Below are 14,904 nucleotides of genomic sequence, written 5' to 3' on the forward strand. Positions count from 1 at the left end.
TAGGAGGTGCCATGGAGCGTGGGCTGGAAGGAGGAGACCCACCCTCGTGTGTGGTTCATGGGGAGAGATTAGCTCTGCTCCACGTGGCCCCACCATAGTTGTACTAAGTGAAATCATCTCACAGCATTTTACCCACTGTAATACCCTCTGCTTGCTTGCTTACTTGCCTCTGCTCTTTCCCTTAGATCCAGTGCCATCTCAGTTGTGAAGATCCTGAGAGTCTTAAGGGTTCTGAGACCGCTCAGGGCAATCAACAGAGCAAAAGGACTTAAGGTTTGGATTCCTCTCCAGGCTGGGCTGGCTTCAGTTGGGGTTAGCTGTCATCACTGATTTTTCTGGGCCGGGACTGGGTTGAGGCCTGATGGATTTTCCAGTGAGCTTTGCCTTTGAAAAGAACATTTCTAACCAATGAAGCTGCCTCTGCTAAGTGCTGGTAGTGTTTTTCAAGTTATTATTTTCCTCACAGACTTAGAGAATGATCTTATGGTTACCAGGGGGGGAAGGGTAGGGGGAGGGATAGACTGGGAGTTTGGGATTGACATGTACACACTGCTATATTTAAAATAAAAGGGCTTTCCATGAAAACAAGTTATTATTTTTTAAATGTTTCGTTCATTTAAGATGCTTTTCTTTATCTGATTACTGTCCACACTTCATTGCTTTCTTCATTATTAACAGTGTTCCTCTGGGTTTCTTTTAGTCTTTAAATCTATTCTTGTGCAGTTTGTACAAAAGGCCAGAGGGTTTCCATTTTCCTAAGTCGTCTTATGGGGTACAGGACCCTTGTGCCAGGCAGTGCTGTACCCCATGGCATTTCTTCTGACTGAGCTCACTGCTTTGGAGGAAGTCAAGGAGGAACCTGCTTACAGGGCGTTCCTCCCAGGGGGCCATAATGCACTGGGGGTAACTCCATAGGTAACCACCTGAAAAACGAAGCATAAGGGACTGTCAGGTAGGAAAATAATATAAAATTGCATATAATCGTAGAAAATCTTGGCTGGTATTAGTTCAGCCCGTGGCTGAAATAGTACAGGGAACTAACACTGCCCTGCCCCCTCCCACCCCCTCTCCCTAGCACGTGGTCCAGTGCGTCTTTGTGGCCATCCGGACAATCGGCAATATCATGATCGTCACCACCCTCCTCCAGTTCATGTTTGCTTGCATCGGGGTGCAGCTCTTCAAGGTACAGGGAAGGGCCTGCAAGCACGGAGCCCAGCCCGTCTCCTTCAGGCGGAGCCCACATTTGACTGTCTGTCTGTTTTGTATCCAGGGGAAGTTTTATCGATGCACAGATGAAGCCAAAAGTAACCCCGAAGAATGCAGGTGAGTGTCCTGAACGTGGGAGTGGGGAGTTTGGAAGAACCGATAAAAAGCTTCAAGAATCCGCTCATGCTAGCATTTCAGAAGTTGTTGTTGTGGAGGACAAGAGGCCTGAGAGCTCAGCCCATGGCTGGAGACGTGGAAGGGTTTTGTTTTGAGGTGAAATTCACATAACGTAAAATCAACCATTTCAAACGGTACAGTGCAGTGACATTTCATACAATACATTGTGGAGGGAGCACCACTTCTGTCTAGTTCCAAAGCTTTTCATCACCCTTAAGGCATGGACAGATGACTTCTGATGTTTGGTATAGAATCAGTAAACTGGGGGAGAGAGTGGGCACTAAAACCTAAAATTACAATTATGAAATGCTCCCCAAAAGCTCCCCCTACAGCCGCGTATCCAATTATTTCCTCAAACCAGAACTTGAAGCTTAACTTCCTGGAGTTCAGGATCTGGCGACCCTCTTCTGACAGGTCCCAGGATGCTTCTTTCTCCTTGCTCCCATCATCCACATCTTGGCCATATGTTCGTTCACAGTAATGGGCAGAGGAGAGAGCAGGTGGCATATACTCATTCCTCTTATCCCAATGCATCCAAAAGACTATGAAGGTAGACACGGAGGCCATTGCCTGAAGTTCTGAGACCTTAGAAGCATAGACGTCCCTGTCCTTTTGAGATGTCACCAGGCAAGGCTGGCCTGCTTGCACTGTGTTCACTGAGGGTTTCTTTTCAGCAGAAGGTGCAGTCAGAGAGCACCAAAGGCCATGTGACCGTGGCAGTGCACCTCAGGGGCCCCGTTCATGCTCTGGGGTGGGGGGCGCCCACGGAGTTGACAGCACAGCAGCCGTGTGAAGACGCTTTCCCTTCCGTTGCTAAGTTGGCCTTCTCATCTGTGAAATAGAGGCATTCTAGGAGAAATACCGTGTACCAGCGATTATAGAATTGTTTTGGAAAGAAAACTGGGAATATTGTTAGTATGAGAGAAGGAATTTGATTAAAACTAAAATGTAGAGAAGGAATTTGATTAAAACTAAAATGTAGAGAAGGAATTTGATTAAAACTAAAATGTAGATTAGCGGATGCCTGGGCTTGTTTCCCGGAGCCTGTGGAATTCTGCATGGCCAAAACTTTCGGTTCTTCATTGCACACCTTGAGGCCATTGTATGAGGGATGGTTCTTGTTCGGTAGTTTTCATTTGTGATCAGGCTGGGTGTCTGCCCGGTCACTCTGGAGGATGCTCATTTAGTCATTGCTGCACGGTTATTCGAACCGTCGAGTAGGCTAAATGGAGAGCATGATGTGGAGAAACGCAGGCTGTGCCATGCTCAGAACGGTGGCCTGGCCGGGGGAGGGATCGGGCAGTGTGACAGATTCCACATCCTGCCAGGGTGACCGCCCACTTCCTTTCCTCTCTAGGGGGCTCTTCATCCTCTACAAGGATGGGGATGTCGATAACCCTGTGGTCCGTGAGAGGATCTGGCAAAACAGCGACTTCAACTTTGACAACGTCCTCTCAGCTATGATGGCTCTGTTCACGGTCTCCACGTTCGAGGGCTGGCCCGCGTGAGTACCGAGATCGTGCGTCTCCCAGGGCTGCCGCTGCTGCTTCGCGGGCACTCTGGGCTGAGCCTTGTCTCCTGGAGAGTGGGTCCTGCTGCTTTTCTCCAGTTTTGTAGGCCTTTTCTATGACTCTTTAACTTTGGACCACTTATCGCTCACTTCCTGGCCCACAGGGCTCCTCTGTCTGATTAGGCAAAGGATTAACCCCTGTGGGCAGCCAGGACTCTCGGATTTGGGAAGCTGGGGTCTTGGAAGGGGGGTATCTCTCAGCGGGCTCCTGGGGGGCATTGCTGGATGTGGATGGGGAGTCCCCAGAGGCATTTTTCAGGCCAGCTCCTGTGTCACCTCATCAGTAAAGCTGCCACTACACTGTTCCTAAAGAGGCCCATGAGAGTGTCCCAGACCGTTCATTCATTTGTTCATTCACTCCTAGTAACGTACCAGTACGTGCCATCGTGCCACGTCTTTCACTGCCGCGCTCGCTGGCTCATTCATAACGTGTGCTCTTGATACCAGCTCCATGCAACATGCTGTACTACACCCTGTGGAAGAAACAGAGCTGTCTAGATGTGGTTTCCCCTCTCAAAGCCCACGTTTAGTCAGTGTCGCCAACCAAGCCAAGCAGGAGGGTCCTGGTGTGTCAGAGACATGCAGCATAGGGTCCTGAGGAATGGCTAGGATTTTGATGGGTGAGGTAAGAAAAGTGGAAAGAAGGAAGATGGTAGAATACGACAGGAGCGCTCTTGTACCTTTGTTGTGCTCTGCTCTCTGATGGCCCCCCAGCTCCTGCCGCCAGAACATATATATGTTGATAGAGTTCCGACTGTCAAGTTCTCATGCCCAGAGGAGGGTGGACAGGCTGGCAGGACTCTCTGGATGTGTGGGGTGTCTGCGAAGTAGGACAGTTGGGTGGGGCTTGTTCATTGGTGGATTGGTCCTGCGAGACGAGGAGCATAGAGTGAGAGCCTGCACTCCACGGAGGCGCTAGCTGTGGTCTCAGGGTTTAAACACTGCACTTTAGTAAACCTGGGTGGCAGCTGCCACCAGGGATGGCAGGGAAATGAACAGACTTGGGACTTGGGACTCAGGGGAGGTGGGCTCAACTCCTGCTCTGTCCCCAGGACTGTGACCTTGGCACTTAGATCCCTCTCTGAGCTTCCGTAAGACAGGGACGACCGTATGTCCACCTTTCCAGATGGATGTGAAAGCACCCAGCACAGTGCACGCCTCGGGTGGGTGCCTGGAAGGGCTGAATCTGTGTCAGAACGAGCATACGTTGAACTGGAGGCTGTTGCAGTCATTGCCCCTCTTTCTGCTCAGAGTTCTGCCTGGGACATTTAATTTTAGTGCTTGTTTCAGTTTGGGGAACCTCTCGTAGTTCTTTGGAAATGCCCTGGCCGCTCGCTCGTTGTCTCGCGTTTACAGCTTTCAGTTCCGCCAGTGTCTTCCATGTGATGTCCGTCCTGTCTTCTGTCTGTGACCAGAAAGGAGCATTACTGGATATTTGTAAAATCTTTTCCAGTCTTCAGAGCCATCAGTCAACAAATATATCCCAGGTGTTCCCTCCGCCAGGTGCCGGGGCTGATTGGCCTAACGCTCAAGAGGCTTCCTGAGGGAACTCCACGTGTCCCAGGGCCTTGGGGTGGGCTCCCAGCGAGGGGTCCGAGCGTCAGTGCCCACAGAGGTGGTCAGAAGCCAGCGGGGCTGGTGCTCACTGGATCCTCTGCTCTCCAGGTTGCTGTACAAAGCCATCGACTCGAACGGAGAGAACGTCGGCCCCATCTACAACTACCGCGTGGAGATCTCCATCTTCTTCATCATCTACATCATCATCGTAGCGTTCTTCATGATGAACATCTTTGTGGGCTTTGTCATCGTCACATTTCAGGAACAGGGGGAGAAAGAGTATAAGAACTGTGAGCTGGACAAAAATCAGGTTAGAGTCACACACTGTTCGGGCTTCTGTCCCTCGAGCCAAAGAGGACCGATTTCTCTTTTGACAGCTTCCCGCATGTACAGAGAAGGGTGCCCACCTGCTCTCTCTCCCTGGGGCTTGGGCCCTGCTCAGAGCACACCCTCAGCCACTATGAGTCATCAGTGTGGAGAGTTAGTTTCCCCGGTGCAGAGTAGACTGTAATTTTGAAATTTACCCCCAGACGTGTGAGTGAGAAGTCAGGATACCTAGGCCACCTTCTGTGGTCATGACCCACTAGTGACAGCTCAGAGTCACGTAGGATGGTGTGGCCTGGGGTCAGGAAGCACCCAGTGGCACTCGCACAGTCCCTCCCAAGCCTTTTATCTCCTCAACCTCGGGACTATTGACATTTGAGGCTGGATAATTCTTTGTTATGCTTGCGGTGCATGGTTGAGAAGCCTCCCTGGCCTCTCCCCACTAGATTCCAGTAGCACCTTCTGCCCCCCACCCTCATTCCCGCTCCAGAAATATCTCCAGACGTTGTCAAACGTGCCCTGGTTGAGAACCATTGACTTAGGAGGAAGTACCCTCTCACACCCCCGGGAAAGTCGCTAACTTTAAACTTGGGACTAAGGTTACACTGGCATCAGTCTCTTGATCTAGCACCTTCTTTTAGCCAGTCTGTTAGGCGCAGGGGCCTTTGGCTCTGATCGTGTGATGATGCGAGGGGGCCAGGAGACCTGTCTGGTCCTGTTCTGCCTGCACCTGCTCTGTGACTGTGGGTGTGCCTCCACCTCCTGTCTGGGCTGTCTCCCTAAATTGAGGGCATTAAGGAGTCACTTTTAAAGGTCTTTTTCAGCTGTAAAAAATAGTCTGTGAGATCGAGATTCTGTTCTGGGAGTTTCCCCCAGGCCCTCTATCAGTAGCCATCTCTGTTCGATGATTACATAGAGAGCAAGAATCACTGCCAGCCTGGGCTTCCTGGCGGGAAGTCGCCGTGCATGGTGAGACCTTCTGTCTCAGGCTGCAGCATCTCCACTGGGGGAAACACGAGGACAGCTTGGTTTATAGGAAGACATTGCTGTGAGTTGTCAGGGCGTCCCTGCAGATTTTATCAGTGACGGTCTGAGGGAGGCCTGGTCCAGCTCTTCACCCCTCCTGACCCCCGCCAAGGAAGAAGAGTGTCAGGGCAAGACCCAGGCGGAACCAGAGCTGAAACTAGGTCACCACGAGGTCCAGGATAGGCTCCAGTCAGGGGTCCCAAGAGTCAGCATGTGAGGTCACAGTGGGGCCAGGTTCTGGACAGAGAGAGCCTGTGGTTGGTCTGGGCCTAGGAGCAAGTAGGGTGTGATGCTGAAAAGGCTTTCGGGGCTGGAGGCTCCCTCTGGGCTTGCTGCAAAGGGTGGACCGGTCTCGGCCCCAGCATCAGTGGGCGGGGCAGTGCTCTGGCCATCATCACGGACCATGTCCTGGGGGTTCTAAGATGAACACGACAAGCTCCTGAGCCTCTAAAGCTCTCAGGCAGACACCCAGCTCACTCACCATTAGACACTTAGGGTTACCATGCTCGTTCTGGCTTCTGGTAGGCGTCTTGTATGGGTCCATCCCGGAGCAGCCACGGGACCTCCAATCTCAGGGAGTCAGCCCAGCCCCTCTGGTTCTTGAGGATTTCCTTGCCTCTCGTTCCTTGGCTTCCTTCCCTGGGCAGGAGAACTACAGATGTACTCCACCAGCATCAAAGAAGGGCAGGGATAAGACATGGGTCAAGGCTTTGCATCTCTGCTTAATGCATCGCCGGACCTCAGTCTTTTAATAAGCGAAATGGAAGCAAACTGGGTGCTCTGCTTACCCTCAAAGGCTGCTGTGAGGACCAGATGAGGTGATGGAGCTGGGGGCCCTTTGTCAGTGATGCTGAGTGGTACCTGTGCGGGTTGCGCTGGCGGTTCCCCCTCGTTCTCGCCCCCTCCCAGTAGGGGTGCGCCAGCTTTTCAGGGCAGACGAGAACTGTGTCCTTCTTCCATAGACGTGCTCAGGATCCCCGTTGCTCTTTTCTGCCATTGCAGCGTCAGTGTGTTGAATACGCCTTGAAAGCACGTCCCTTGCGGAGATACATCCCCAAAAACCCCTACCAGTACAAGTTCTGGTACGTGGTGAACTCCTCGCCTTTCGAGTACATGATGTTTGTCCTCATCATGCTCAACACTCTCTGCTTGGCCATGCAGGTAAAAATGGAGACAGCCGCGTGGATCACGTCTGGGCCTTCGGTGCAGCCCCATGCCCCAAATCCTGAGGGTGGAATGCCGCCCCCTCACAGGAGGAAGGGTTTGATTATCTGACGAGTCTGGGCTGTAGTTTGGCCAGACTCCCATTCTGGCTAACAGTTGCCGTGGCAGGAGTTTACAGTCACTCCTCTGCGTAAGAGACTGTACAGCGTGACCATAAGTGCCATTTCTCTGGAGCCCTAGCATGGCTTGCAGGCCTGTGAACCTTTACTGTGGGCTTCTGTGGCCAGGGAGTGGTTGTGGACTAAAGCTCTGTCTGTGTGGAAATGAACAGGCGGGGTCTTCAATCCTGACTTGACTCCTTAGCAGCCGGGTGACCCGGGGCAAGTTATTTAAATCCCCCGAGCCTGGCTTTGTCGATTGGTAAAGTGGGAAACGAAGTTTATGCTGGGTAATTTGTGTCCGGCACTTTGCTCTGGGCCTGTCCCAGAGTGTCATTCCTGTCCTCAAGTCACTCTCAGCGTGGCAGTGGGGAGTCTTCTGGTCCGTGGAGTACTGAGTTTGACCTGCCTGACAGCGACTCTTGGCTCACTGGGGGCAAGGAAGGCAGCTCACTTCAACTGGCCACATTGGATTACAGAGCGGTGTTGATAGTGAGCGTTTCCAGCCCTTGCGCTGTCTAGTGGATATTGCACTAGGACAAGAGTGGCCAAGGTCTAGATTCAGTTTCCCACTGGCTCTAAGAACTTGAGCAAATCAAACCAACTCCCAGTGCTGTCTGGGAGACGAGTGTAAAGACAGCCAAGGGTACGTTTTCTGGCCCTTTCCTTAAATTTACGAATTCCTTAGGAATGAGGACCCTCTGCTGATGTAGGGAAAAGCACGAAGGCAAGATGGTAACAATGCCTTTGATTGGATATAGGCCTAAATGGCGTATAATGTATCCTAACCGAGTCCTACCTTTGTCCATAGACCTGTGGGCGTGTTCTGCATTGTGCCCGGGTCAAGGCCCTGAGTAGAAACCCTGCTGGGAGAAAGGGTGGATTCCCTTTATTCCGAGCAGAGGAAGTGGATGTCTTTCCCCTTCATCGTTTGGTCACCCTCATCTTGTCAGGGCTCCCTGCGCTTTGTGGGGGACCTACGGCGTGCCCTCGAAGGGTCGGTGGAATCACTGGGAGAGGGTGCTGGACCGGGGAGGTTGCCTCGCTGCCCGTGTGACAGGCGGACGGACGCCTGCAGGGGGTGGTGGGCTGGGGAGCCTCCTTTTGCGAGTCCGGAGTGGACCCCCGAGAACCGTGCCTCTGCTTCCGTCCACAGCACTACGAGCAGTCCAGGATGTTTAATGACGCCATGGACATCCTGAACATGGTGTTCACCGGGGTGTTCACTGTCGAGATGGTTTTGAAAGTCATTGCATTTAAACCTAAGGTGAGTTGCTGAACCCACTGTCAAAGGCTGTAGCCGAATCACTCCAAAGAGTCACCCACTTCCCGTTAGTCTTGTGTTATTGGATTATGCCGAATGGTTCTGGCCGTTAACTAGGTTATCGCCTGAGAACGTTAAAACCTGATGAGGGCATCTGTGTACACATGAGAAAATAAATCTGCGAAAACAAAACTTCGCAAAAACAATTCTGAGAAAAAGAAGAAGAGAGAATTAGGAATTTGCAGAACGGAGATTGTTTTGAAACCTGATTTTCTGTTTCTAGAAGAGCGTGTGTCAGACTGTCTCAAGGAAACTCGCCTCATTACTTGAGCATTGGAGACATTGTTTTCACATAACCCATCAGGAATAATTCGGCCCTGATTTTACTTCTACATTGCCAGCATAAAGACTTTGGTTTTCTTTGTTCTTGGTCTACAGCACCTTTTTCACCTTTTATGGAAAATTCTACCAGCTGCAGACCTCTCACAGCCATACCATCTTTCGTTTGTTTAATTTAGAAAAATTTCACTTGACTTTAAGACAAAACAAGACACGAGCATTTTAAACTGTGTTGGACTGCTCTGCGTGTTATGTCTCCTTTAGGACAGACTGAGTCCAGTCCACAGTTGTCAACGTCTGTAGCGTAAGAGACAGATAGTATAGTGTCGAAGAGCACGCACCATTCTGGGACCAGACTGGACTCAAATCCCCAAGCAAGCTGTCGATACTTCACTGCTCTGTGCCTCCATTTCCTCACCCATGGAATGAGGGCTCTAGTAGTCCTACTTCATAGGGCAGTTTGGAGGAGTAAGAATCACTCTGTGTGCCACGCTTACAAGAGTGCTCGGCGTGTAGCCCCATGCTGTAGACGTGTCAGGACTGTTACGATGACGACCACCATCCCCATCATCAAGTGGTGATGCTTCCTCATCCTAAAACCCTGGACAGAGGAGCAGATCCTGGCCGAGCTGTGACACATTTGACCCTCAGTTTCTTTTCTAGCAAAACCTCCACCCATCAGAGTTAGAGAATGAGTTCAGTGACCCCAGTGTCTGTTCATCAGGGTGTAAGGTATCTGACAACACTAATTTAAGTAAGACTCGGATTATGAAATGATGGGTTCACATACTCCATCCGTAAGTGGAATTCTAATATAGAACTGTTCCGATCTTTAATTTGAATTAATTCCTATGCAATCTTTATCAGCTCTTTGTGGACCAAAAAGAAAGGACGCTTGTAAGTGATCGATCGGGGTGATTGCAGTGGGGTCAAACCTGGCATTTTTGCATGGCCAGATGCTAATTACTGTGACTTGTCCATATCTCCACACATGCACCTTCTTCCCTGCCCCCACCAAACTCTTCTGAATATCCTTTGAGGTTTTTGGTTTGCTTCCCTTTCCCCTTTCCGTCCTTGATCAACATTTGTCTGGACTGATGGAAAGGTTGCAGAGTAAGAACTCCAAAAGCACTTGATCAAGGCAACATGGCACGTATCTATGCAACATTTCCTAGATCCCCTCGCCATGTCTTGCCCTGCCTGGTGATTAAGCTCTGAGAAGGCACATTTCCCCCGGCATGTGTGTGAGTCCGTGTGTGTCTGCGTGTGCACTGTCAGCGGCTGTGTCCGGTGAACCACTGTTACCAAACCTGGGAGGAGAGTTCAGTGGTGTGTGAACAGGCTGGTGAGGCCGAGGGGAAATGAGTGGCTAACTTGTAGTCAGTACTGATGGATCAGAGTTTTTAAATGAGTGATTTCCGCTAGAACTTGTGCCGCTTCGTAGTTTTCCTCCACAAGGTATTTTCACAGCAGAAGATAACCTCAGATTACAAGTGAGAGAAATTTTAAAACAGCAATAGCAGCGCCTCTACGCCTGAGGGGCACCGTCACTGCATTTGCGAAGCAGATGGATTTGGTGTTGTGACGGTGTGTCTGGAGGAGCCGGAGAGAGTCATTTCACCAAGAAGCAAAGCTCTTCTTAAAACGCTTCCTGACTCTCCTATCTCCTCTTTGGTGTTAGCAAAGCAAGGCCAGGCGAGTAGTCATCCGCAAAGAAGTCAGTGAGGCCCTCCTACCCGTCAGAGGGGCAGTGGGGCTGAGGAGACGTGTTGGAAAGGTGGCAGAAGGAAGCCTCTCTGTGAGGAGATGGCCAGAGGGACAGAGGGCTGGGAACCTGGCCGATAAACTTCATCTCAGAAGGTCTGTGTCTCTCCTGGGGAGCTCTGTCGCAGGGTCCTTTGGGGCTGTGTTCTCCACAGTGAGGGGCGCGTGTTCCGGGAGAAACTTGTCAGCCTCTGTCAGGAGAGACAGGGTTGCAGCTGTTTTGTAATAGAAATACAGAGGGTGAAGTTACAGTCCTTCCTGGGAGGTGAGAAGGCATCATAGGAGGAAGGGTTCAAACGAGTGGAGGAACCTGACTCCTTTTATACTCAAGGGCCTGACTGGTAAAGGGGACCTCCTGAGTGAGAGCACATTTCGAGGGATGTGGTGCGAGCTGGGAGCTTCCCTGGTGGGGAGGTGGGATCACTCCAGGAGAAAAGTTGTTTTGAGTGTGGGTTAGGCAAGCATGGAAGGCAGTGAGACGCCAAAGAGACAAGGAATGAGGGCCGAGCAAACAGGCTACTCAGTGGGTCGTGTCGGCTCCCCAGGGAAGACCCACCCATCGGGCATCGAGCTCGCGCACTTGGAGAGACTGAGCCGCCCTAGGGTTTTGAAAGGTGGGCCATGATGTAGATAAGAACCAAGTCCTGTTCCGAGGCCTTCCCCTCCAGTACTCCCAAGGGGCAGCCGCTGGACTCCTCAGGTGAATTCTCTTGCTGCAAGGAGGGAGATTGAAGAAGGGCTTTGTCCAAAGTACTGGCTCCCGTAGGTCTAAGGAGCACTTCTGATTTGACTGAGGTTCCTTCTTTGTGCTTCCAGAAGCCGCCCATCTGGTGTTTTGTCCAGCACCTGTTCAAGTACGTTACCTGCCTCCATGTGGGCTTTTCCTCAGGGAGCCACACTTTGTTCCCAAGGCTTAGACCTCGAAGCGTTTTGGTCTTGGTTCTACACTTGACCCTTGAACAACACGCGGGTTAATCTGAGTATTGCTTAGAGCCGCCGCTCCCTATCCGAGGTTCCTCTGCACCCATTGATTCAGCCAACCACAAACCACGTAGGGCTGTGGTATTTACTCTTGAAAAGCATCCATGTGTATGTGGACACGCACAGTTCAAAGCCACAGTGTTCAAGCATCAACTGTACCTTGAAAATGTCGAATTTGCCTGCCTAGCCACTTGAGCTTGGAAAACATTGAGAGTTACTGGGTTTGGGGAAAGATGAAAGTGCTTTAGTGCTGTCCTCGTGCTTCTGTGCAGAGCGGATGTGTCGTGGACACTGGGTCACCCGGTCCCATATGCCTCCCAGGACAGCACTCCCTCCCCCAGGGTCCCTGGCAGGAATAAGGCTGCTTTACCAGCCCCAGCAGTTTTCCTGGAGCACCTTCTGTACCTCCTGGGAAGAAACCCTGACGCTATCTTTTCAGTTCTTCAGTGATCACATATATATATATATATATATATATATATATATATATATATATATCTCATAAATGTATCTCAGTGATTTATTTTAATGCCAAATAGCGCTTGGGGGGAAATACTAACTCTCCTTAACTAGAACTTGATGTCAGACTCCTTCATGGGCTCAGCCTATCCTTTCAAGGCCGGGGTATCCCGGAGCTGCCTCCTGGTCCCCTTCTCCCCTGGTAAGACGCGTGCACGCCCAGGGCCTCAGTGGCCAGCTCGTCTCACCCCAGCCTCCACGGCCCTCCTCCCTCTTGCATTCCTTGACTGCTGAAACATCTCCTGCCTCTGGCCTCAGCGCCCCCCTTCATCTTCCACACACTCCCTTTGTAAACTGAAAGCTGACCGTGCCACCTGTTGTATGAAAAAAAAAAGGTAACTTCATAGTCGAATATTCAAAGTTCTGCACCAGACACTAGCGCACTTACATTTCTGCCTCATTTCCGGCCGCGCGCTCCCAGCCGTTCCTCCTCTGCACCCCATCCCCGCTGTTACCATGCGGGACCTTTCCGTGGCCCGTGCTTCTGTGTCTGGAAGCCCTTTTTCCACCTTGTTATCTTTTAAGGCCTGTCTGGAATGTGGGCTCCTCCGTCACAGTGTCCCCCCAGCCTAGCCAGGGTCGGCTCTCCCCTTCACATGTGCTCCTGTTAGATGCTCACTGTGCATTGTCAACGTCAATACCCTCCATGTCTCCCTCTCCATTAGCTGAGCAGCTGCTCAAGGCTGGGTTGTGTGTGTCTCACGCGATGCCTGCTACGTGCTGGTTACTCCACGGGAAGTGGTGGAAGGAAGAAAGAAAGGAATGGATGGATGAACCTGTGGGTTCAGCCCCTTGGCATCGGGCCCTACCGGCTTTTCTATCACAGGAGATGTGGGCAGAGCAGAGTGGCCAAAAGTGAACGTATTTTTCTTTAAGCCTCCACTTGACCTTTGGAAAGGCTTATGCTGGTTAGAAAGCTGTCAGTTACAGTTTCCACCCAAAGTTGGCACTGGGTCATCCCTTGGGTCAAATGCTTCCCAGACAGTCCCTGGCAGAAATTGGAAAGTGATCCGGCTGCCTCAGTAAACCCCAAAAGGCCGGGCAGCGAAAAGATCCTGGACTTGGGCTGCTTCTCTTGTTTGCATTGCATAGACCTTGCTGCCCACCATGTGCCAAGCCCATGCTCTATCCTGGCTGGGGGTCCAGCTCTCCTTCCAGGAGCCTATAGTCTAGCCAGAGATTATGTTAATGGACAATCAAGATAGAGTTCTTAGAAACAAGGGAGCTTCCTGGCCCTAAGCCCACGTTAGTCTGGGTTATGATTTTAAATTCCCGGGGTCAGAAGTGTTTCCGAGTAATAAATGTTATTGCGTGTGGCTGACTTGCTTGATCCTTTCAAATGGGTGAGGCTGTTCAAAAAGTAATACGGGCCAACTGTGGCCAGACTGGTAGGGACTGCTGGTTCCACCTGAGGGGCCCTGGCCTCCACATTCAGTTGTAGGAGACCCTCTTGTGACTGGCCAAGAGGAGAGAGCATGCAGGTGGGCGCCATGCTAGAAGCCCTAACCTTCTGGTTACCCAGACGCTGCGGTGGCTTTGATGGGAAAGGGGTGGGGCTGAGTCATACTCACTTGACAGTGATTTTATTACCTAGGAGGCTACTAATCAGGGAAACAGGATGTGGGAAGAAGGCGGGGCGGGGGGGGGGGGTGGCATTTTCTGCCTCCCTGGGACCCCTAGCAAGCCATCTGGCCAGAGCCTGTGATTCCAGCCACCTGCAACAACTCAAGCCTCCTGTCGCCTAGACGAGGGTGTCAGTCCAGGAACCCTCTAGAATTTGGGCACGACTCTGTGAGTGCAGTGGACCCTCCAGAGAGGGTGTTGATGAGATTACCAAAGAGTTCCAGGACCCCAAACATCAAGCCCCTATCGTGTTGATTTAAAGTGACTTTATACACCGCAGGGGGCCAGGATGGGCCAGTTGGAGAGTAGTTTGCAGGCTGATAGGAATGATCCACAGGTGAATACTGATCATTCTGGAGAGGCAGAGACACAGAGACACACAGAGACAGAGGAGCTATTCAGGAATCAAGTCTCAAGTAGGTAAGAGGGGCATTCAGTGCCCTGAATGGTGGTGGGCTTGGCCTCCGGGAAAGGATGTACTGTAGCAAGAGGGGGGCAGGGCCCCTGGTGTGGGACAGAACAGGAGGGACAGTGGGTCCTCACTGCTCTCTGTGCCCTAGAGCCCCAGTTGTTACTGATGACCACACGTTTCTAAGGCATCAGTTCCTCTCTAGAGGAGAGGGAAAGGCTCACCATTGTCTCTGCAGTTCTGAGTTGCTGTTAAATCCATGAGGAAGAGGACAGGCTCTGCACCTCAGAGCGTGCTCTGTGGCCAGGCCGCCAGTCAGCCCACTGTGTGTTACCATTCGCAGTGATGCAGATAATTTAAGAGCAAACGCTGTGTTCTCACAACCCGGGTACAACGGCGGCACTCAGCGCGCCACGTGATCCAGCTGACTGTCTGGTCTGGCGTTGTCCTCGGGGAGGGAAGCAGAATGTGCCTTTACGTCCTGGTGCAGGCTCTGGGTCTCCTCTCTGACCAGCACAGCCGGCTTCCTGAGGGGCACCAGTCGTGTCCTCACCGTGGCCTGCCTCTCCTGTTTTGCCAGCCAAGAGTCCCACATCTTGAGAAGAGAAGCTGTAAGGAGTGAGACGTTGTCTTTACTAAGCAGACGCTCCCATTAGACATTTATCACAGATCATCAGAGCTGGTGCAGGCGAGCTTTTGTTTACTTGTTAGAGGGCTAACAGAGGGGTCTGGGAGGGTGGCAGTCAGTCCGTGAGGGTAAGTAACTATGAGAGAGGTGCTGGGATGGTGGGAGAGGAGGAGAGAGGAGATGGCGGGGGGTGGG

The 14,904-nt window shown here is 51.6% G+C and overlaps 1 protein-coding gene across 4 annotated transcripts in view; it reads left to right on the top strand.

Moving 5' to 3' along the window:
• CACNA1D (calcium voltage-gated channel subunit alpha1 D) overlaps nucleotides 1–14,904 on the top strand; it is a 316,740-nt gene that overhangs the window by 248,567 nt on the left and 53,269 nt on the right. For all 4 annotated transcript variants that reach the window (XM_024746347.1, XM_024746350.1, XM_024746346.1 and 1 more), the window contains 7 exons: nucleotides 186–273; nucleotides 1,076–1,183; nucleotides 1,271–1,323; nucleotides 2,741–2,887; nucleotides 4,619–4,820; nucleotides 6,863–7,021; nucleotides 8,339–8,449. In XM_024746347.1, the coding sequence (XP_024602115.1) occupies nucleotides 186–273; nucleotides 1,076–1,183; nucleotides 1,271–1,323; nucleotides 2,741–2,887; nucleotides 4,619–4,820; nucleotides 6,863–7,021; nucleotides 8,339–8,449 (868 nt within the window). The remainder of the gene's footprint in view (nucleotides 1–185; nucleotides 274–1,075; nucleotides 1,184–1,270; nucleotides 1,324–2,740; nucleotides 2,888–4,618; nucleotides 4,821–6,862; nucleotides 7,022–8,338; nucleotides 8,450–14,904) is intronic.

This window comes from Neophocaena asiaeorientalis, unplaced genomic scaffold (assembly GCF_003031525.2).
Source record: "Neophocaena asiaeorientalis asiaeorientalis breed wild unplaced genomic scaffold, Neophocaena_asiaeorientalis_V1.1 scaffold251, whole genome shotgun sequence".
NCBI classification, from domain to species: Eukaryota; Metazoa; Chordata; class Mammalia; order Artiodactyla; family Phocoenidae; genus Neophocaena; species Neophocaena asiaeorientalis.